The sequence below is a fragment of the Mobula hypostoma genome, chromosome 4 (genome assembly GCF_963921235.1).
Source record: "Mobula hypostoma chromosome 4, sMobHyp1.1, whole genome shotgun sequence".
NCBI lineage: Eukaryota > Metazoa > Chordata > Chondrichthyes > Myliobatiformes > Myliobatidae > Mobula > Mobula hypostoma.
Window position 1 is genome coordinate 203,612,726 of NC_086100.1, and position 23,913 is coordinate 203,636,638.

General features: G+C 47.2%; 1 protein-coding gene across 1 annotated transcript in view; it reads right to left on the minus strand.

The window, feature by feature from the left end:
• Positions 1–23,913, minus strand: part of LOC134345907 (murinoglobulin-2-like) — a 132,156-nt gene that overhangs the window by 59,639 nt on the left and 48,604 nt on the right. The window contains exons 14-18 of the mRNA XM_063047251.1: positions 16,113–16,252; positions 13,275–13,424; positions 11,984–12,133; positions 11,000–11,105; positions 307–454 (exon numbers count right to left, since the gene is read on the minus strand). Coding sequence (XP_062903321.1) covers positions 307–454; positions 11,000–11,105; positions 11,984–12,133; positions 13,275–13,424; positions 16,113–16,252 — 694 coding nt within the window. The remainder of the gene's footprint in view (positions 1–306; positions 455–10,999; positions 11,106–11,983; positions 12,134–13,274; positions 13,425–16,112; positions 16,253–23,913) is intronic.

Genomic DNA, 23,913 nt, shown 5'->3' on the forward strand with positions numbered 1-23,913 from the left:
TCCAGTCTCAATACCCCCGTAGTCCGTCTATCTAGCTTCGCGTTTCTGTCACCTCTCCTCTGATCCACAATACCCCTATGATCCTTGCTCTCTCTGTAACTCAGGTATGTCCCCACCCCACCTCTCCGTTACTCGGCTAGGTCTCCACAACGATCTCTCTGTGTAACAGGTGTGCCCATGACCCCGATCCCGGTCGGACAATCGATAGCGCGGAGACTCTGTTCCTGTCGGGAGATGTATTTCCCACGGCCCCAGCGAGCGGGGTCTCGGAACCCGGGCACCATTCCCAGGTCAGGGAGGCCCTACCTGGCAGGGATCAGGTCCCAGATCCAGGTCTCTGGGAAGTATTCCCGGATCTTTTCTTCAGGGCGAGGCATTTCTGGCAAACCACCACTGGCTGGACGCGCAGGTGCACTGGATTCCATCAACGGTTGAACTTCCAGGCTTGCGGAATCTGCAACATGAAATACCCAGTGAAAAGCAACTGGCTTTGTAAATGCCCCCAGGGCAGAATACCTCTTCCGATATCTGCAAACTCTTCCAGCTATTACAAACCTCCCTGTCTCTAAACTGCCCCTCACGACCTAATATCTCTCCTCGTCCCCGTCACCCTTCCTGCCTGCACATTCCAGCCTGTATGAGTATATGCCTGCAGCCGCTACGCCCATCCCCAACTCTGAAACCTCCAGCAGTCCCTACACTTGTCCCGCACCCTGTGGAAGGCAGGTGCAGAATAGTAGAGATAGTTAAAACATCCTTAGCTACTGGTGGTGCACTAGAGGTTAGAGGACAGCTAATGTTGTACGTTGTTTATGAAAGGCTGCAAGTATAATCTATAGTCAAGCGAGACTGACATCAGTAATGGGAAAGTTATTGGAAGCCATATAATTTTGTGGATTGTCAAGGACTGATTAGAAACGTAAAAACAGAGAAACATGGAAAATACACAGCGCAATACAGGCCCTTCGGCCCACAAAGCTGTGCCGGATATGGCCCTACCTTAGAACTACCGAGGCTTTACCCATAGCCCTCTATTTTTCTAAGATCCATATAGCCATCCAGGAGTCTCTTAAAAGACCCTATCGTTTCCGCCCCCACCAGTCCCGCCAGCAGCCCATTCCACGCACTCACCAATCTCTGCGTAAAAAAAATTTACCCCTGACATCTCCTCTGCACCAACTTCCAAGCACCTAAAAACTATGCCCTCCCGTGCTAGCTGTTTCAGCCCTGGGGGAAAAGCCTCCGATTATCCAAAAGATCAATGCCTCTCATTACCTTGTACACCTCTATCAGGTCACCTCCCATCCTCCGTCGCTCCAAGGAGAAGAGGCCGAGTTCACTCAACCTATTCCCATGAGGCATGTTCCCTAATCCAGGCAACATTCTTGTAAATCTCCTCTGCGCCCTTTCTATGGTTTCCACATCCTTCCTGTAGTGAGGCGACCAGAACTGAGCACAGTACTCCAAGTGGGGTCTGACCAGGGTCCTATATAGCTGCAACATTACCTCTCGGCTCTTAAACTCAATCCCACAATTGATGAAGACCAGTGCACCGTATGCCTTCTTAAGCAAAGAGTCAACTTATGTAGCAGCTTTGAGTGTCCTATGGACTCGGATCGCAAGATCCCTCTGATCCTCCACACTGCCAAGAGTCTTACCATTAATGCCATATTCTGCCATCATATTTGACCTACCAAAATGAACCAGCTCACACTTATCTGGATTGAACTCCATCTGCCACTTCTCAGCACAGTTTTGCATCCTATCAATGTCCCGCTGTAACCTCTGACAGCCCTCCATACTATCCACAACACCCCCAACTTTTGTGTCGTCAGCAAATTTACTAACCCATCCCTCCACTTCCTCTTCTACTTCCCAGAACAGATCCCTGAGGCACACCACTGGTCACTGGCCTCTATACAGAAAATAATCCGGCTGCAACCACTCTTTGGCTTCTGAGGGCAAGCCAGTTCTGGATCCAGAAAGCAATGTCTTCCTGGACATTCCTTTCCAGAATCTGTCTCCCTATCTGCTCCCTGATGTCCCTGTTACTATTGGGTGGTCTATAAAAACACCCAGTAGAGTTATTGACCCCTTCCTATCTCTAACTTCCACCCACAGAGACACCGCAGACTTTGTGCATTTTAGATTATCTCTGTCCAATCATCGAGTTTTTCGAGCACGTAACCAGGAATGTTGATGACTCAAGGCGGTAGATGAGGACTACACAGACATTAGCAATGTATTTGACAAGGTCCTGCCTGGGAAATTGGTCAGGAACGTTCCGACACTCGGCATTAGTTTAGCTTTGTGGGAGAAGCCATAGAGTGGCAGTTGATGGCATCCCACTACCACGCCCTACATCCCTCCCAGTTTCTGTAGCTCCCTCCTCCTGTATACCCGTTCCAGACTCCGTTTCACCCTCCCTCCCTATTCCCCGTTTCTGTTAATCCCTTTCTCCCTTCTCCGTCACCCTCTTTTTCCAAACTTGGATTTTTGCCAATCCCAGTTGTTCCTCCTCATTGTTCATTCCAGTTTGGCAAAAGAATAAACCAGGGAAGGTAGTGCACCCGTTGCTGACAAGAGAAATTAGGGATAGTATCAATTCCAAAGAAGAAACATACAAATTAGCCAGAAAAAGTGGCTCACCTGAGGACTGGGAGAAATTCAGAGTCCAGCAGAGGAGGACAAAGGGCTTAATTAGGAAGGGGAAAAAGATTATGAGAGAAAGCTGGCAAGGAACATAAAAACTGATTGTAAAAGCTTTTATAGATATATGGAAAAAAAAAAGATTGGTTAAGACAAATGTAGGTCCCTTACAGTCAGAAATAGGTGAATTGATCATGGGGTATAAAGGACATGGCAGACCAATTGAATAACTACTTTGGTTCTGTCTTCACTAAGGAGGACATAAATAGCCTTCCGGAAATATTAGGGGACCGGTGGTCTAGTGAGATGGAGAAACTGAGGGAAATACATGTTAGTAGGGAAGTGGTGTTAAGTAAATTGAAGGGATTAAAGGCAGATAAATCCACAGGGCCAGATGGTCTGCATCCCAGAGTGTTTAAGGAAGTAGCCCAAGAAACAGTGGATGTATTAGTGACAATTTTTCAAAACTCTTTGGAATCTGGATTAGTTCCTGAGGATTAGAGGATGGCTAATGTAACCCCGCGTTTCAAAAAAGGAGCGAGAGAGAAACCGGGGAATTATAGACCGGTTAGCCTGATGTCGGTGGTGGGGAAAATGCTAGAGTCAGTTATCAAAGATGTGATAACAACACATTTGGAAAGCGGTGAAATCATCCGACAAAGTCAGCACGGATTTGTGAAAGGAAAATCATGTCTGACGAATCTCATCGAATTTTTTGAGGATGTAACTAGTAGAATTGATAGGGGAGAACCAGTGGATGTGGTATATTTGGATTTTCAAAAGGCTTTTGACAAGGTCCCACACAGGAGATTAGTGTGCAAACTTAAAGTACACGGTATTGGGGTAAGGTATTGATGTGGATAGAGAATTGGTTGGCAGGCTGGAAGCAAAGACTGGGAATAAACGGGACCTTTTCAGAATGGCAGGCAGTGACTAGTGGGGTACTGCAAGGCTCAGTGCTGGGACCCGAGTTGTTTACAATATATATTAATGACTTGGATGAGGGAATTAAATGCAGCATCTCCAAGTTTGCGGATGACACGAAGTTGGGTGGCAGTGTTAGCTGTGAGGAGGATGCTAAGAGGATGCAGGGTGACTTGGATAGGTTAGGTGAGTGGGCAAATTCATGGCAGATGCAATGTAATATGGATAATTGTGAGGTTATCCACTTTGGTGGCAAAAACAGGAAAACAGATTATTATCTGAATGGTGGCCGATTAGGAAAAGGGGAGGTGCAACGAGACCTGGGTGTCATTATGCACCAGTCATTCAAAGTGGGTATGCAGGTACAGCAGGCGATGAAAAAGGCGAATGGTATGCTGACATTCATAGCAAGAGGATTCGAGTACAGGAGCAGGAAGGTACTACTGCAGTTGTACAAGGCCTTGGTGAGACCACACCTGGAGTATTGTGTGCAGTTTTGGTCCCCTAATCTGAGGAAGACATTCTTGCCATTGAGGGAGTACAAAGGAGGTTCACCAGATTGATTCCTAAGATGGCAGGACTTCCATATGATGAAACCTGAATTGACTAGGCTTATACTCGCTGGAGTTTAGAAGATTGAGGGAGGATCTTATTGAAACGTATAAAATTCTAAAGGGATTGGACAGGCTAGATGCATAAAGATTGTTCCCGATGTTGAGGAAGTCCAGAACAAGGGGTCACAGTTTGAGGATAAAGGGGAAGCCTTTTAGGACCGAGATGAGGAAAAACTTCTTCACACAGAGAGTGGTGAATCTGTGGAATTCTCTGCCACAGGAAACAGTTGAGGCCAGTTCATTGGCTAGATTTAAGAGGCAGTTAGATATGGCCCTTGTGGCTAAAGGGATCGGGGGTTATGGAGAGAAGGCAGGTACAGGGTTCTGAGTTGGATGATCAGCCATGATCATACTGAATGGCGGTGCAGGCTAGAAGGGCTGAATGACCTACTCCTGTACCTATTTTCTATGTTTCTCTGTTTCCACTACATCCCTCCCTTCCTTCGTCGCCTCTTCACTCCCCAATTCCCCACCTGTTCTCTGTCAGACCTCCCTCGCACACGACACTCCCCGTTTCCACATTCCCTCGCTTCCCTATATCCCAACGAGTCTCCTACACCTACTCCTTCCACTTCCTCTCTTCCAATTTCCGTCAGCCCCTCTCTCTTCTGCGCCCCTCCCCGTCCTCACTGGAATACATATGTATACAATGAGGTGTCAGGTAAATGTGTAGCTGAAGGATTAGAACAGGGGACAGGGATTCAGAATTCGGATAATTGGGACAACTTCTGGGGCAGGTGGGAACTGTACATGAGGGATGGGTTGCACTTGAATCCGAGGGGGACCAATATTTACGTGAACTATTGGGAGTGGTTTAAACTAATATGGCAGGGGGCTGGGAACCAGTCTGATAGAGCAGAGGATAAGCCAGCAGGATTACCAGTAGATGTTGTGTGTAACATGAGTATAAGGAGGTACAAGCGAATGATTGGGCACTAATGCAGACAGAAAAAAAAACCGGTTAAATTGTACCTATTTAATTCAAAAGGGCGAACAATGCAGTACAGAAGGTGCTCCATTTAAATGCACGAAGAATTCAGAATAAGGTGGACAAACTTGTGGTACAATTAGGGATTGTTTGGTATAACGCTGTGGGCTGAAAGAAGGCCAGAGTTGGGAGCTGAACATCAAAGGATATACTTTGAATCGGATGGACAGGCAGGAAGATATAGGCGGTGGTGTGGCTTTGTTGCCAAGAGATGCAGTTACCTCATTAGAAAGAGGTGACATAGGGTTAGAGAATGGTGAAACCCAGTGGGCGTACTTAAAAATTGCAAGGGTGAAAAAACATTATGGGAATCATATATAGACCCCAAATATTAGCCAAAATGTGGGGTTGACATTGCAAAGGGAGCTGGAAAAGGCATGTAATAAGGGTCACACGACAATTGTATTGGGGGACGTCAATATGCCGGGAGACGGGGATATCAGTTTGGTGTCAGATCGTAAGAGAGGGAATTTGTTGAATGCCTACGAGATGGTTCTTTAGAGCAGATTGAGCTTGAGCCTCAGACATGAGGAAATCTGCAGATGTTGGAAATTCAAGCTACGCATACAAAATGCTGGTGAACGCAGCAGGCCAGGCAGCATCTATAGGAAGAGGTACAGTCGACGTTTCGGGCCGGGACCCTTCGTCAGGACTAACTGAAGGAGGAGCTAGTAAGAGATTTGAAAGTGGGAGGGGAGATCCGAAATGATAGCAGAAGACAGGAGGGGGAGGGATGGAGCCAAGAGCTGGAAAGTTGATTGGCAAAAGGGCTACCAGGCTGGAGAAGGGAGAGAATCATGGGACGGGAAGCCTGGGAGAAAGCAAAGGGGGAGGGGAGCCCGGAGTGTGGAGAGCAGGCAAGGAGTCATAGTGAGAGGGAGAAAAGAGAGAGAGAGAGAGAGAGAGAGAGAGAGGGAGAGAGAGAGAGAGAGAGAGAGAGAGAGAGTGGGGGGGGGATAAAAATATATTAAAATATATTAAATAAATTATTAAGTAAGGGATGGGGTGTGAAGAGGCGGAGGGGCATTAACGGAAGTTAGAGAAGCCAATATTCATGCCATCAGGTTGGAGGCTACCCAGACGGAATATAAGGTGTTGTTCCTCCAACCTGAGTGTGGCTTCATCTTTACAGTAGAGGAGGCCGTGGATAGACATCTCAGAATGGGAATGGGATGTGGAATTAAAATGTGTGGCCACTGGGAGATCCTGCTTTCTCTGGCAGACAGACCGTAGGTGTTCAGCGAAACGGTCTCCAGCCTGCTTCGGGTCTCGCCAATATATGGAAGACCGCACCGGGAGCACTGGACGCAGTATATCACCCCAGCCGACTTACAGGTGAGGTGTCCCCTCACCTGGAAGGACTGTTTGGGGCCCTGAATGGTGGTAAGGGAGGAAGTGTAAGGGCATGTGTAGCACTTGTTCCGCTTACAAGGATAAGTGCCAGGAGGGAGATCAGTGGGGAGGGATGGGGGGGACGAATGGACAAGGGAGTCGCGTAGGGAGCGATCCCTGCGGAAAGCAGAAAGGGGGGGAGGGAAAGATGTGCTTGGTGGTGGGATCCCGTTGGAGGTGGCGGAAGTTACGGAGAATAATATGTTGGACCCGGAGGCTGGTGGGGTGGTAGGTGAGGACCAGGGGAACCCTATTCCTAGTGGGGTGGCGGGCGGATGGAGTGAGAGCAGATGTACGTGAAATGGGGGAGATGCATTTGAGAGCAGAGTTGATGGTGGAGGAAGGGAAGCCCCTTTCTTTAAAAAAGGAAGACATCTCCCTCGTCCTAGAATGAAAAGCCTCATCCTACTCGAGCCTACTCGGGGAAAGGCAATCTTTGATTGGGTGTTGTGCAATAACCCAGATAATAGGGAGTATAAAACGGAGGCAAAGATCATAATATGATTGAATTTACACAGAAAACTGAGAAAGAGAAGAGCAACTCACGTGCATCAGTATCGCATTGGAATAAAGGGAATTACAGAGGCATGAGAGAGGAGCTTGCCCAGGTGTATTTGAGTGTAATACTGGCGGGATGACCGCAGAACAGAGGTGGCTGTACTGTCTGGGAATAGTTCGCGGGGGCACAGGGCAGGTATGTCCCACAGAAAAATAAAAGTTGTCAAATGGCATCAGTAGGGAACGGTGGCTGACAAAGAAAGTTAAGGCCTGTATAAAAGCCAGGGACAGAACATATAAGGTAGCAAAAGTGGAAGTTGGAAGTTGGATATTTGGATGTTTTTAAGATCAAACAAAAGGCAATTAAAAAGAAATTAGGGAAAAGGTGAACTATGAGGGCAGACTTGCCAGTAATATAAAACAGAACACTAAATTTGTTTTCAATGATATAAGGAATATAAAAGAGATCAGGTTTGATATTGGACGACTGGGGTATGATGCCGGGAAGTAGTATTGGGGGACAAAGAAATGGCTGATGAACTTAATAAGGACTTTGCTTCAGTCCTTAATTTGGAAGAGACTAGCTGTTTGCCATCGGACCGTCAGTGTCAGGGCGCACGGGCGAGTGCCTTTGATATTACAAAGGGAAAAGGGCTGGGCAAACTCAAAGGTCTTTGGGTAAACGCCTGGACCAGATCGACTACATCTTAGAGTCCCGAAATAGGTTGCTGAAGAGATAACGGGTGCATTGGGCATGATCTTTCAATAATTACTTGATTCTGGCATGGTCCTGGAGGACTGGAAAATTGTAAATCTCTTTTACAGTGGAGGAAAGCAAAGAAAACACATTGTAGCCGATTTAGCCTAACCTCAGTGGTTGGGAAAGTGTTGGGTCTATTATTAAGGATGAGGTTTCGAAGTACTTGGAGACTAATGATAAAATAAGTCAACATGGTTTCTTGGTTTCTGTGAAGGGAAATCTTGCTGACAAATCTGTTTGAGTTCTTTGACGAATTAATAAGCAGGGTAGACAACGGAGAGGCAGTGCATTTACTTTGATGTTCAGAAGGTGTTTCATGAAGTGCTACACATGAACCTGCTAAACAAGATAAAGTCTTACTGAATTACTGGAAAGATATTGGCATGGAATGCGGAAAGGCTGACAGGTTGGAGGCAGCGAGTGGGAATGAAGGGGCTTTTTTTTCTGGTTGGCTGCCGGTGAGTAATGGTGTTCGTCAAGTGTCAGTATTGGGACCACTACATTTCACTTTGTTTGTCAGTGATTAAGAAAATGGAACTGAGAGCTTTGTAGCAAGGTTTGAGGATGATACGAAGATAGGTAGAAGGGTAGGTAGTGCTGAGGAAGCAATCCGATTGCAGCAGGACTTAGACAAACCAGAGCTATGGGCAGAAAAAATAGCAGGTGGTATACAGTGCTGGAAAATGTAAGATAATTCATTTTGGTAAAAGGAACAATAGTGTGGAATATTAACTAAATGGGAAGAATATCCAATCATCAAAGGTGCAGAGGGGCTGAGAAGCAAGACTCCCGGAAGGTTTATTTACAGCTGAATCCGTGGTAAAGTAGGCAAATGCAATGTTGCCATTTATCTCAAGTAGAATGTAAGAACAAGGAGACAATGGCGAGTCTTTATAAGACAAAGTCAGGCCACACCTGGAGTATTGCCAACAGTTTTGGGTCTGATATCCCAGAAAGGTTGTGTTGTCATTGGAGAGAGTCCAGAGAAGATTCACTGCGGTAATTCCGGGAATGAAGGGGTTAACATATGAGTAGTGTTTGGCAACTTTGTGCCTGTACTCACTGGAATTTCGAAGAATGTGGGGGTATTCGTTGAAACCCACCGAATGTTGAAAGGACTAGCTAGGTGGAATTGGAGTGGATGTTACCTCTGGCGGTGATATCGACAACTGGAGGGGAAAGCCTCAAAATTGTGGGGCGACCCTTTCGAACAGAGGTAAGGAGGAATTTATTTTATCCAGACAGTAGCAAATCTGTGGAATGCTCTGCAGAATACTGTGGTGGAGGCCAGGTTCGTGCGTATATTTAACGCTGAAGCTAATCGTTTCCTGATGTATGGTGTATGGGTCTGAGTGAGATCCTGCATCAGCCATGATGAAATGACAGAGCAGACTCGATTCTGTTCCTTTGTGATCCCCTGAACCTCTAACCACCCTCACTTTCTCTATAAATTCGCGCCACTCCCCACCGGACTCTACTCTCCTCCGGTATTTCAGTACGTGGCCGTGGGATCTGATCCCATGGATTAGGCGGGCGGTGGGAGGTGTCCAACTTGTTGTGGGGTGCAGCCGCTATATAATTCTCCATTTCTGTGACGCATCTCGTCCCAAAAACGTTCCCCATCTCTATAATTCCCTCAGTCCCTATACACCTCTGCGTGTCTGTCCTCCCTTCCCTCTCTTTGCGATCCCGAACGCCTCGATAAACGTTGTCTTTTTGTGAAATGCACTTCCCCCCACTGGGTCCCTAACCCCCTCTTTTACACCATTGCTTCTACCCAGAGACCACTCGCGTGTCAGAAGCAACTCCCGCTGACCTTTACTCAGCCAGTGTCAGGTTGGGACCATTGACGATCTGGAGAACCTGCCGCGTTCGGAGATGTTTCTTTGGAATTCCGGCGAGGGTGTTCTCCGATCCTTGGCACGATTCCTAAACTTAGAGCTCGTTCCGGATAAGGACAATGGCCTAGGTGCAGGAAAGCAGTGTCCGATGCTCCCGGTGTGGCCTTCTATATATTGGTGAGACCCGAAACAGATTGGGAGATCGTTTTGCTGAACACCTACGCTCTGTCCGCCAGAAAAAGCAGGATCTCCCAGTGGCCACACATTTTAATTCCACATCCCATTCCCATTCTGACATGTGTATCCACTGCCTCTTCTACTGTCGAGATGAAGCCACACTCAGGTTGGAGGATCAACACCTTATATTCCGTCTGGGTAGCTTCCAACCTGATGGCATGAACATCGACTTCTCTAACTTCCGCTAATACCCCACCTCCCCTTCTTACCCCATCCCTATTTTTTCTCTCTTTCCCTCTAACAATAACTCCTTGCCTGTTCTCCGTCTTCCTCTGGTGTTCCCTTCCCCTTCTCTCTCTTCCAAGACCTTCCGTGCTATGATACTCCCCCTCCTCCAGCCTTGTATCCCTTTTGCCAATCAACTTCCCAGCTCTTAGCTGATCCATTACCCTCCTGTCTTCTCCTATCATTTCGGGTCTCCCCCTCCCCCACCCACTCCCACTTTCAAATCTCTTACTATCTCCTTTTTCCGTTAGTCCTGACGAAGGGTCTCGACCCGAAAGGTCGACTGTACCTCTTCCTAGAGATGCTGCCTGGCCTGCTGCGTTCCACCAGCATTTTGTGTGTGTTCCTAAGTGCAGGTCCCAGGGAATTATTCCCGGAATTTTTTTCTTCCAAGAGACTCGTTCCTGACAGGGGCATCAGTAAGGTCATCAGGCAACTTGAATAACCCTGCCTCCAAATCCTCGGGGTAATATTTCGGGTCCGAGGTTGTTTTCTAGAGTAGGACATACCCACCCGACTAATCCCACACTCTAAAATATATCTATTTTGGAGGACTGTGGACTTGCACCTCAAGATCTCCCTACACGTCAGCACTGTTCAGGCTCCAGGCTCGTCCCTTTACGCCTGGCCGCCCACCTCTTCATAGTTGACCGGGGTGAACTGAATCGGCCACTTCTCTGCCCGTTTCTGGGTCAGTTGTCACCTCGCTCCCTGTCTGCTGTTAGGGCTGAGGGATCCTAAATGGTTGCGAAGAAGGAGGGAACGCACAAGCTTGGAAGGGTGAGGTTATGTGGCACCATGAAGTGAGATAATGCCTCTCAGGTGGTGGGTGCTGTGTCTCCATCCAACAGCCACCCCACCCCATACTTACGCATTACAGCATGTGCTACCCCGTAGAAGTACTCCCATTGTTTGTACACGTTGCACATCACTGGGACATAATAATCAAGGTCAGTGAAGATCTTCAGCCCCATGCCCTATGGAGGAGGTCAGAGAGAGTCAGTGGCAGGTCATAGGTCATGAACCTCACCCTCCTTTTCTACATTCACCTCGTCCACACCTCGCTTCTCTCTCTCTCACCCTCCCAGATAACCATTCCACTTTCTTTCCTTCCTTCCTCTGCCTCCCTCTCTCACTGACGCTGTTTTGCGAAGACCTGTCCCTCATCTTTCATTCCCTGCCAGTCTAACCCCATTTTGCCTCTCCCCCCCGACCCTTCTCTCTATCACACACAGTCACTCATCCTTCCAAGGATCCCCTCCTCTTTCGTTGCTTCCTCTCCCTCCCTCAACTCTGTTCTGTCCATCTTCATTCTCTCTCTACTGAAGATCTCTCCTTCCTCTTTCCTTCCCTGTCACTCTACCTCCCCTTCCCTCTCTCTCTCACACACCTTTGCACAGACTTTCACACTCCCAAATATACCTCCATCTTTCCTTCCCTACCTCCCGTCCCTCTCTTCTCTCTCATTCTATCTTCTCTATTTCTCTCTCTTTCCCCCTCGCTCTCTCTTCCTCTCCCTCTTCTCTTTCTTTCTGTCTCGCTCACTGTCTCGCTCATTAACTTTTCCCATAGATCCTTCCCCGTCTTCATCCCTGCCTCCCCTCTCTATTTTCGTTCTCTCTCTCTCCTTCCTTCTCCACTTGTCTTTTCTTCTCTCTCTCCTCCTCTCTCTCTTCCGCATGCTTTCTCTCCTAAAGCCGTCTCCTTTCTCCTTCTTTCCCTTCCGCTCTCTGTCTCCCCATCCTCCCTCTGTCATTCCTAACCCCCACCCCACCATCCTTCCTTGATTTTCTTCATCTCCCTCGAAACCTGTGTCGGTTCTACCGTTCCCTCCTATTTGACAAATAGGAGATACCTCGAGGAGGCGGCTGACGTCAAAGGCCGAGTGCCGATCATTCTGAGCAACCCAGTAGCCCCCGTGGTCCGCTTTACAAAACTCCTCAGTGTCGTCCAGAATCAGATAATGGTAATCACTGAGATCAGACATTGGCAGGCTGGAGTAGATCTGCAGATAGAGAGAAAAGTGGGAGAGAAATGGAGGGAGAAGGGGCAGACAGAGAGAGGGAGAGATAGAAGGGGAGAGAGAGAGGGCCGGAGAATGGGGGAGAGAAGGGGAGGAAAAAGAAGGGGAGAGAGGAGGAGAGAGGGAGAAGGGAGAGAAAGGGGTGAGATTGGGGGAAAGAAGGAGGGGAGTGTGGGAGACAGAATGATAGAAATTGATAGATATATATAGAGAGACGTAAGCACAGGAAGAAAGCGGCAGGAAAGGTAAGAAGTCGCAAATGGGGCACACAGAGAGAGGGCGTGGAGAGAGAGGGGGAAAGTTAGTGGGGAGTGGGGAGAGATGGGGAGAAGGAAGGGAGGGAGAGTGGAAGGGGAGACAGAAAGGGTGAGAGGAGGAGAGAGAAGTGGCGAAAACGAGGGGGAGAGTGAGAATTATAGATATATATATAGAGAGAGAGATGAGAGAGAGTAAAGGAAGGAAAGACGTAGCGAGTGTGGTACAAGAGAGGGAGCAAGAGAGGAGGGAGGGAAGAGAGCGGTAGAGAGAATGGGAGAGAGAGGGAATAAAGGATAGGGGTGAGAGGGGAAGCGGTGAGAGTGGAGGTTGTGAAAGGGGTGGGATCAGGGGACAGGGAGTTGGAGGTGAGGGGAGGGAGAGATGGGGAAAAGTGTGGAGAGAGAGGGAGGAGTGAGTGATAACGGATCGAAAGGTGATAGAGATTGGGAGGAAGGGCAAGAGAGAGAGATGGTGGCGGGAAGGTCCAGAGAGAGATGGATGGAAGAGAGACAGAGGTGGAATGAGTAAGAGAGCAAGGGTTAGAGAAACGGAAGGGGAGGTGCACAAAGGTGGAAGAGAGGGAGGGAAATCGTTAGTTTGAGGGAGCAACAAATTTGAACTCAGCCATGCACTAACAGAGACAAGGTTGGCGCGGGTGAACACTGGGCTGCTTCACCCGCTATCTCCCTCCCTAATCCAGGGGTCAGAGGGCCAGGGATGGGGGAGGGAGCCTGGGGGTAATTCACCCCCTCTCCACTCCTTCCGTAACCCAGGGGTCAGATATCCAGGGATGGGGAACGGGAACCCGGTGCTGATTCAGGTCCTTTCCTCTCTCCACAGCCAGGGACAGGGAGCGGCAACTTACGCTGTTGGCTGTTAGCTCCTTCTCCGGTTTCAAGAGCAGAACACTCTGATCCACAACTCGGAGTCCACACAGCGAACCTGGCTGTGCCCGAAGTTCGACATCGATCAGGGTGCCCGGGAGCTCCTCAGAGCTGGAGAATTTCAGCTGCACCTGGGAGAGACACAAAGAATTTGAGGAAGAGAAGGATTGATCGCCGTCCGGGGTGGAGGCTCCAACGCAGAGGATCACAAGAGGCTGCAGGAGGTCCGACAATCTTTCTGCCCCATTTTGGTAACAGCCCTGCCCACCTTCCAGGAGAGCTTGAAGAGCAGGTGCCTCGAAAAGGGGTATCCATCACTGAGCACCCTCACCAAATACCCTCCTATCGGTACCACCGACAGACAGGCGCAGCAGGAGCCTGAAGAGACACTCTCATCGACTCAGTGACAGCTTCTTCCCCTCCGCCCTCAGCTTTCTGAATGGCCATTGAACATTTGTACACCACAACAGTATTCTCCTCCCGTTTATCACTACTCAATAATCTTTATACCGTGCACATATCGTCCTCTGATATATATCTCAGCATATGCATATATATATATATATATATATATATATATATGTGTGTGTGTGTGTGTGTGTGTGTGTGTGTGTGTGTGTGTGTGTGTAGATCAGATTGATCAGCAGCACTGTCTTGTCTCCCTTTCTCTTCACCATTTGCACCTCGGACTTCAACTACTGCACAGAGTCTTGTCATCTTCAGAAGTTTTCGGATGACTCTGCCATAGTTGGATGCATCAGCAAGGGAGATGAGGCTGAGTACAGGGCTACAGTAGGAAACTTTGTCATATGGTATGAGCAGAATTATCTGCAGCTTAATGCGAAAAAGACTAAGGAGCTGGTGGTAGACTTGAGGAGAACTAAGGTACTGGTGACCCCTGTTTCCATCCAGGGGGTCAGTGTGGACATGGTGGAGGATTACAAATACCTTGGGGATACGAATTGACAATAAACTGGACTGGTCAAAGAACACTGAGGCAGTCTACAAGAATGGTCAGAGCCATCTCTATTTCCTGAGGAGACTGAGGTCCTTTAACATCTGCCGGATGATGCTGAGGATTTTCTACGAGTCTGTGGTGACCAGTGCGATCATGTTTGCTGTTGTGTGCTGGGGCAGCAGGCTGAGGGTGGCAGACACCAACAGAATCAACAAACTCATTCATAAGGCCAGTGATTTTGTGGGGATGGAACTGGACTCTCTGATGGTGGTGTCTGTAAGGAGGATGCTGTCCAAGTTCCATGCCATCTTGGGCAATATCTCCCATCCACTACATAATGTACTGGTTGGGCACAGGAGTACATTCAGTCAGAGACTCATTCCACCGAGATGCAACACAGAGCGTCATAGGAAGTCATTCCTGCCTGTGGCCATCAAACTTTACAACTCCTCCCTTGGAGGGTCAGACACCCTGAGCCAATAGGCTGGTCCTGGACTTATTTCCTGGCATAATTTGCATATTACTATTTAATTATTTATGTTTTTATCACTATTTAATTATTTAAGGTGCATTAACGAAAACCAATTTCCCTCGGGATCAATAAAGTATGACTATGACTATGACTATATGCATATGTATGTATGCATGTGTGTGTATATATATATATGTAGGTTTTGTAGTCATTGTACTGCTGTCTTAAAACAACCGATTTCACAGCAGACCTGAATGCCGGTGATACAGGTATTCAGTCTCCCACTCTGAAGCAGCCTGGGAAATATCAGCTCGGGTATGAAGAAAGGGAGGGATGGAGGGATGGAGGGAGAGAGGGAGGGAGGGAGGGAGAGAGAGGAGAGAGAGAGAGAGAGAGAGAGAGAGAGATCCCTTTGGAGGGGGCCTTCTGCTATTGTTCGCATGGTGTGTGGGGGCTGGAGGTGGTGTGGATGCTTTTGCACAAAGGGAATGGGGGTGAGAAGGCGACGGTGGGGGCCTTGATGTTTCCATCATTCATTCCACAGGGTTTCTTGTTTTGTAGATGTTTGTGAAGAGTACGAATTTCAGGTTATAGACTATATACGTTCTCTCATGTTAGTGAAGCTCAGAACCTCTGGACTCACGATGCACAGAACTCTGGCAAATATCACCAGACAAATATCCATAATGAAGAGGCAAAGAGGGGTTGGCAAGTCCCTCCCAACTCCCCACACCCGGCACCCTGAAATACTCACCGGGGCACCCAGGAAATCAGAACTAATTAGACAGCCCCGGTGTCCAGACGAAGCAATAACCCCGAAATGACTACACTGAAAATGCCGTGCTTATTTGATTGTCCCACGTCAGATGAGAGTGATAAATACAAACAGGGTTTGAAAACCCTCATGGCCTGCAATAAACAAAGGTGAAAACCGGAGGCAGTCCAGAGACAAACAATCAGAAAAGGCAGGAAGTACAAAGAGCGCTGCATACCAACGAGGTGACACAGGGAGAAGAAACAGTCCACCTACTAACTGAAAAAATTCTTCTCTTGTTTCTGTTAAACATCAGCCCTGCTTGTGTTAGAGATGTGGCACGCTCAGGGAGGGAGGAAGTAGGGGGAAGGGAGGGAGGAAGCGATCAGATGGGGAAGAAGGTAGGGTGAGAAGAGGGTAGAAGGAGAGGGAAAGGGAGACGGAGGAGAGAGGACAGAGAGAGGGGAGGAAACATTCGGGGCATGAGGGATGGGGGAACGATCAGAGAGGGAGTGATTGAGGAGAAGGTAATCGGGGAGGGTGATTTCACAGAGCAATGAGACACCAATTGTGGGGGAGTCAACAGGGGGGAATGATGACCGAAAAGGAGGGAGTAAAGGGCCAGGACTTCTCACCTGATTGTGGAAGCATTTGGCGACATTGAACTTGATGGCGTCGGCGATGATCTCCCCGTTAGGGAGCGCGGTAAACACCAGGATCCGGGTGACGGGAGACATATCTGCGGTAATCAGCTGCCGGAGGGTGAACGATCCCCCTGCGAAAACAGGGTGAGACACGCAGTCAGATCCCAGAGAGGGAACGAGAGCAGAGACACGCTTTGCTCAAAACCACCGATCACCAAATCAGATAATGTTTCCTGGGCCAGAGACTGATCCCTGTCACAGGCAGTGATCACCACTCACAGACACAGATCACAATAACAAACACTGGTCACAGTCACAGATCACAATAAGAAAAACTCGTCACAGTCACAGATACCAATCACAGACACAAACACAAACACCGGACACAGTCACAGACACTGCGCACAGACACTGGTCACAGACACAAGTCACAGACACCGGTCACAGAAACAGACACAGTCACACACGCCATTCACAGACACAGACACCAGTCACAGTCACAGACACCATTCACATTCAAAGATACCGATCACAGTCATAGACACCTGCCACAGATACAGACACCGAACACAGACACAGTCACAAACACTTATCACAGTCACAGACACCGATCGGAGTCACAGGCACCAAAAGCAGACACCGATCACAGTCATAGACACCTGCCACAGATACAGACACCGAACACAGACACAGTCACAAACACTTATCACAGTCACAGACACCGATCGGAGTCACAGGCACCAAAAGCAGACACCTGTCACAGTCACAGACACTGGTCACAGACACCGGTCAAAAACACCGAAGACAGACACAGACACCGGTCACAGTCAGAGACACTGGTCACATAAACAAGACACGGTCACAATCACCAGTCACAGTCACAGACACTGGTCATATAACCATATAACAATTACAGCACGGAGACAGGCCGTCTCGGCCCTTCTAGTCCATGCCGAACTCTTACTCTCACCTAGTTTCACCGACCCGTACTCAGCCCATAACCCTCCATTCCTTTCCTGTCCATATAGCTATCCAATTTTACTTTAAATTACAATATTGAACCTGCCTGTACCACTTCTGCTGGAAGCTCGTTCCACACAGCTACCACTCTCTGAGTAAAGAAGTTCCCCCTCATGTTACCCTTAAACTTTTGCCCCATAACTCTCAACTCATGTCCTCTTGTTTGAATCTCACTTGCTCTCAATGGAAAAAAAGCCTATCCACGTCAACTGTATCTATCCCCCTAATAATTTTAAATACCTCTATTAAGTACCCCCTCAACCTTCTATGCCCCAAAGAATAAAGACACAACTTGTTCAGCCTTTCTCTGTAACTTAGGTGCTGAAACCCAGGTAATATTCTAGCAAGGTTGTGATTGTGGGAGATTCTAATTTTCCACACATTGACTGGAAAGCCCATTCTGTAAAAGGGCTGGAAGGTTTGGAGTTTGTAAAATGTGTGTAAGATAGCTTTTTGCAGTAATACATAGAGTACCAACTAGAGAAGAGACAGTGTTGGATCTCCTGTTAGGGAATGAGATGGGGCAGGTGACGGAGGTTTGTGTTGGGGAGCACTTCGGGTCCAGTGATCACAATACCATTAGTTTCAATATAATTATGGAGAAGGATAGGACTGGACCCAGGGTTGAGATTTTTGATTGGAGAAAGGCTAACTTTGAGGAGATGCGAAAGGATTTAGAAGGAGTGGATTGGGACAATTTGTTTTATGGGAAGGATGTAATAGAGAAATAGAGGTCATTTTAAGCTGAAGTTTTGAGGGTACAGAATCTTTATGTTCCTGTTAGGTTGAAAGGAAAGGTTAAAAGTTTGAGACAGCCATGGCTTTCAAGGGATATTGGAAACTTGGTTTGGTGAAAGAGAGAGATCTGAAATAAATATAGGCAGGTTGGAGTAAATGAGATGCTCGAGGAGTATAAAGGATGTAAAAAGAAACAAGAAAGAAATTAGAAAAACTGAAAGAAGATACGAGGCTGCTTTGGCAAGTAATGTGAAAATAAATCCGAAGGATTTCTACAGTTATATTAATAGCAAAAGGATAGTGAGGGATAAAATTGGTCCCTTTGAGAATCAGAGTGGATGACTATGTGCGGAGTCAAAAGAGATGGGGGAGATTTTGAACTATTTCTTTTCTTCGGTATTCACTAAGGAGAAGGATATTGAATTGTGTAAGGTAAAGGAAACAAGAAGGGTAGTTATGGAAAGTATGATGATTAAAGAAGAGGAAGTACTGGCGCTTTTAAGGAATATAAAAGTGGATAAGTCTCCAGGTCCTGACAGGATATTCCCTAGGACATTCAGGGAAGTTAGTGTGGAAATAGCAGGGGCTCTGACAGAAATATTTCAAATGTCATTAGAAACAGGGATGGTGCCGGATGATTGGCGTATTGCTCATGTGGTTCCATTGTTTAAAAAGGGTTCTAAGAGTAAACCTAGCAATAATCGGTCTGTGTGTTTGACGTCAGTGGTGGATAAATTGATGGAAATTATTCTTAGAGATGGTATATATAATTATCTGGATAGACCGGGTCTGATTACGAACAGTCAACGTGGATTTGTGCGTGGAAGGTCATGTTTGACAAATCTTATTGAATTTTTGATGAGGTTACTAGGAATGTTGATGAGGGTAAAGTGGTGGATGTTGTCTATATGGACTTCAGTAAGGCCTTTGACAAGGTTTCACACGGAAGGTTAGTTAGGAATGTTCAGTCGTTAGGCATTAATATTGAAGATACTAAGACAGGTCGAGTTGTGGATAATGAAGTCAGTTTTCAAAGCTTGCAGGGAGATTTAGACCACTTAGAAGAGTGGGCTGAAAGATAGCAGAAGGAGTTTAATGCTGATAAATGTGAGGTGCTACATTTTGGTAGGACTAATCAAAATAGGACATACATGGTAAATGGTAGGGCATTGAAAAATATAGTAGAACAGAGGGATCTAGGAATAACGGTGCATAGTTCCCTGAAGGTGGAATCTCATGTGGATAGGGTGGTGAAGAAAGCTTTTGGTATGCTGGCCTTTATAAATCAGAGCACTGAGTATAGGAGTTGGGATGTAATTTTGAAATTGTATAAGGCATTGGTGAGGCCAAATTTGGAGTATTGTGTACAGTTCTGGTCAACGAATTTTAGGAAAGATGTCAATTAAATTGAGAGAGTACAGAGGAGATTTACTAAAATGTTGTCTGGGTTTCATCTCCTAAGTTACAGAAAAGGTTGAACAAGTTATGTCTTTATTCTATGGAGCGTAGAAGGTTGAGGGGGGACTTGATAGAGGTATTTAAAATTATGAGGGGGATAGATAGAGTTGACGTGGATAGACTTTTTCCATTGAGAGTGGGGGAGATTCAAACAAGAGGACATGAGTTGAGAGTTAAAGGGCAAAAGTTTAGGGGTAACATGAGGGGGAACTTCTTTACTCAGAGAGTGGTAGCTGTGTGGAACGAGCTTCCAGCAGAAGTGGTTGAGGCAGGTTTGATGTTGTTGTTTAAAGTTAAATTGGACAGATATATGGACAGGAAAGGAATGGAGGGTTATGGGCTGAGTGCAGGTCGGTGGCACTAGGTGAGAGTAAGAGTTCGGCACGGACTAGAAGGTCCGAGATGGCCTGTTTCCGTGCTGTAGTTGTTATATGGTTATATAAGTCTTCTCTGTACTCTCTCTATTTTGTTGATATCTGTCACAGACACATTCACAGACAAAGGTCACAGTCAATGACACTGGTTAAAGACACCGGTCACAGTCACATGCACCGATCACATTTACAGACACTGGACACAAACAGAGACACCAGTCAGAGGCAAAGACACAGACATTGGTCTCAGATACCGGTCGTAATCAAAGACATTGTTCACAAACAACGATCTCAGACACAGACATCTGTAACAGTCACTGACATCGACCGCAGAAACGGACACTAGTCACAGATGCTGATAGTGGTCCCGGACAGCTGTTACTGTCACAGACAACAGTCATACTCACAGACACTGTTCACAGCCGCAGACACTGGTCACAGTTACAGACACTGATCAGGCACAGACACCGGCCACAGACACAAACACTTTTCACTGTCACAGTTACAGCCGCCGATCACAGACACCGGTCACAGTCACAGACATCGATGAAAATCACAGTCACAGACACAGAACCCTGGCACTGTCATAGACACTGGTCACAGACACAGATGCTGATCACAGTCACAGACGCAAACACGGTTCCAGTCATAGACACCGGTCACAGTCATGGATGCCAGTCAAAGACACCTGGCACAATGACAGACATCGGTCACAGTCACAGACACACTAACTGTCACAGGCACCAGTTGAAGCTACGGAAACCTGTAACAGTCACAGTCATCGATCACAGGCACAGACAACTGTTACTTTCACAGAAATCAGTCACAGTCCTAAAGATTGGTGGCAGACTAAGACACCAGTCACCATCACAGACACTGGTTACAGACACAGACACAGGTCACAGTCACATTCACAGACTCTGGTTATAGTCACGGACATCGCTCACAGTCGCAGACACCAAACAATGTCACAGACACCGGTTACAGTCACAGACACTGCTCACAAAAAGTGATCACAGACATAGACATCGGTGAGAGTCACAGACACAGACACTTGTCACAGACACCGATCACACTCACAGACACCAGTCACAGTCACAGACAGTCAAAAATCACAGGCACAGACAGCAATCATACTCACAGAAACCGGCCGCAGGCACAGACACTGGTCACAGTCACAGACACTGACACCGGTCACAGACACTGGTCACAGTCACAGACACTGGTCACAGTCACAGACACTGACACCGGTCACAGACACTGGTCACAGTCACAGACACTGGTCACAGTCACAGACACTGACACCGGTCACAGACACTGGTCACAGTCACAGACACTGACACCGGTCACAGACACTGGTCACCGTCACAGACACTGGTCACAGTCACAGACACTGGTCACAGTCACAGACACTGGTCACAGTCACAGACACTGACACCGGTCACAGACACTGGTCACAGTCACAGACACTGACACCGGTCACAGACACTGGTCACAGTCACAGACACTGGTCACCGGTCACAGACACTGACACCGGTCACAGACACTGGTCACAGTCACAGACACCGGTCACAGACACTGGTCACCGTCACAGACACTAGTCAAAAATTCCGATCACGGACAGAGGCACTGGTCACATATACATGTCACAGTCACAGCCACTGGTCAAAAACAAGAATCATGGACACAGATACTGGTCACAGTCACAGACACTAATCAGAGGCTGAGACAGCAATCATGCTCACAGACACCGGCCATAAGCACAGTAACCGATCACAGATGCAGACACTGGCCACATAAACAGTGACAGTCAGTGACACCAGTCACAGACACTGACACCAGTCACAGTTACAGACACCAGTCAGAGTCACAAAAACTGATCACAGTCACAGACACCGATCACAGACACAGTCACTGGTCACAGTGACAGACACCGGTCAAAAACACCGCTCACAGACACAGATGCTGGTCACACACAGGACAGAGTAACAGACACCACTCACAGTCACAGACACCAATCGGAGGCAGGGACAGCAATCACGCTCACAGACACCGGCCACAAGCATAGACAATGATCACAGTCACAGACACCGGTCACATTCACAGACGCCGATTACAGTCACAGGCACCGGTCAAAAACACCAATCACAGACACGGACACCAGTCACATAAACATGTCACGGTCACAGACACCGATACTGGTCACAGTGATAGACACCGCTCAAAAACACCAATGACACACATGAGTCACAAAAGCAGGTCACAGTTACTGACACAGCTCACAAACACAGACACTGACACATCACAGTTACAGACACGGGTCAGAGTCACAGAAACTGATCACAGTCACAGAGACCGATCACACTCAACGATAATGATCACAAGCATAAGACCACAATACATAGGAGCAGAATTAGGTCATCTGATCCATCAAGTCTGCTCCACTATTAAGTTATGACTGATCCCTTTTTTTAAATATCCTCCTCAACCCCAGTCCCCGGAATTCTCCCCGTAACCTTTGATGCCACGTCCAATCAATAACCTATCACCCTCTGTCTTAAATAACCCCAAATACCTCGCATCCACAGCTGCATCTGGCAACAAATTCCACAAATTCACCACCCTTTGGCTAAATAAGTTTTTCCGCATCTCTGTTTTGAAAGGGCGCTCCTTTATCCTGAGTTTGTGCCCTCTTCTAGATTTTCCCACCATGGGGAACATCCTTTCCACATCTACTCTGTCTAGGCCTTTCAACATTCGGAAGGTTTCAATGATATACCCCTCATCCTTCTGAATTCCAGCGAGTACAGACCCAGAGCCACCAAACGTTTCTCGTATGATAACCCTTTCATTCCTGAAATCATCCTTGTGAACCTCCTCTAGACCCTCTCCAATGCCAGCATGTCTGTTCTAAGATGAGGGGTCCAAAACTGTTCACAATACTCGGGGTGAGGCCTCACCGGTTCTATATGAAGCCTCGGCATTGCCTCCTTGCTCTTGTATTCTGGACCTCTTGAAATGAATGCTAACATTGCATTTGCCTTCCTCACCACCGACTCAACCTGCAAGTTAACCTTCACGGTGTTCTGCACAAGGACTCCCAAATCCCTCTGCATCTCAGATTCCTGGATGTTCTGCTCGTTTAGAAAGTAGTCCGCATATTTATTTCTACTACCAAAGTTCATGACCATGCATTTGTATTTCATTTGCCACTTTCTTGCCCATTCTGCTAGCTCTAAGTCCTTCCGCACTCTATCTGTTTCCTCAACACTACCTGCCCCTCCACCAGTCTTGGTACCATCTGCAAAGCTGGCAACAAATCCTTCTATTTCATCATCTAAATCGTTTATATACAACATAAAAAGAAGTGGTTCCAACACCGAGCCCTGCAGAAAACCACTATTTACCGGCAGCCAACAGAAACGGCTCCTTTTATTCACATTCACTTCTCCTACCAGTCAGCCAATGCTCTAACCATGTTAGAAACTTTCCTGTAATCTAATGGGCTCTTAAATTGGTAATCAGCCTCATGTGTGGCACCTTGTCAAAGGCTTTCTGAAAAACCAAATATACAACATCTACTGCATTCCCTTTATCTATCCTACTTGTAATCTCCTCAAAGATTCCCAACGGGTTCGTCAGGCAGGCTTTTCCCTGAAGGAAACTGTGCTAACTTCGTACTATCTTGTCCTTTGTCACCAAGTACCCCATCACCTCATCCATAAAAATTGACTCTAACATCTTTCATCTTATCCCTTCTGATAACTTTTTGAGTTGCTCTCAAAACTTTCCAGTCCTCTATCCTCCCACTAATTTTTCCTTCTTTGCTGTATACCTTTTCTTTTGCTTTTACAATAGCTTTGTCTTCCCTTGTCAGCCACGGTTGTACTATTTTACCACTTGAGTATTTCTTCAATTTTGGAATACATATGTTCTGTACAGAAAGCGATCACAGACACAGATAGAAACACTGGACAGTGTCAAAAAAAAACAAGTCTGGCCACAGTCGCAGACCCCTGTTACTGTCACAGGCACCGGTCACAGTTACAGAAACCTGTCATAGTCGCAGACACTATTTACAGTCACAGACACAGACACTGGTCACATAAACAGGTCACAGTCACAGAGACTGAACACAGTCACAGTCACCTATCAGAGACACTAACACCTACCACAGTCGCAGACACCGGTCTCAGACACAG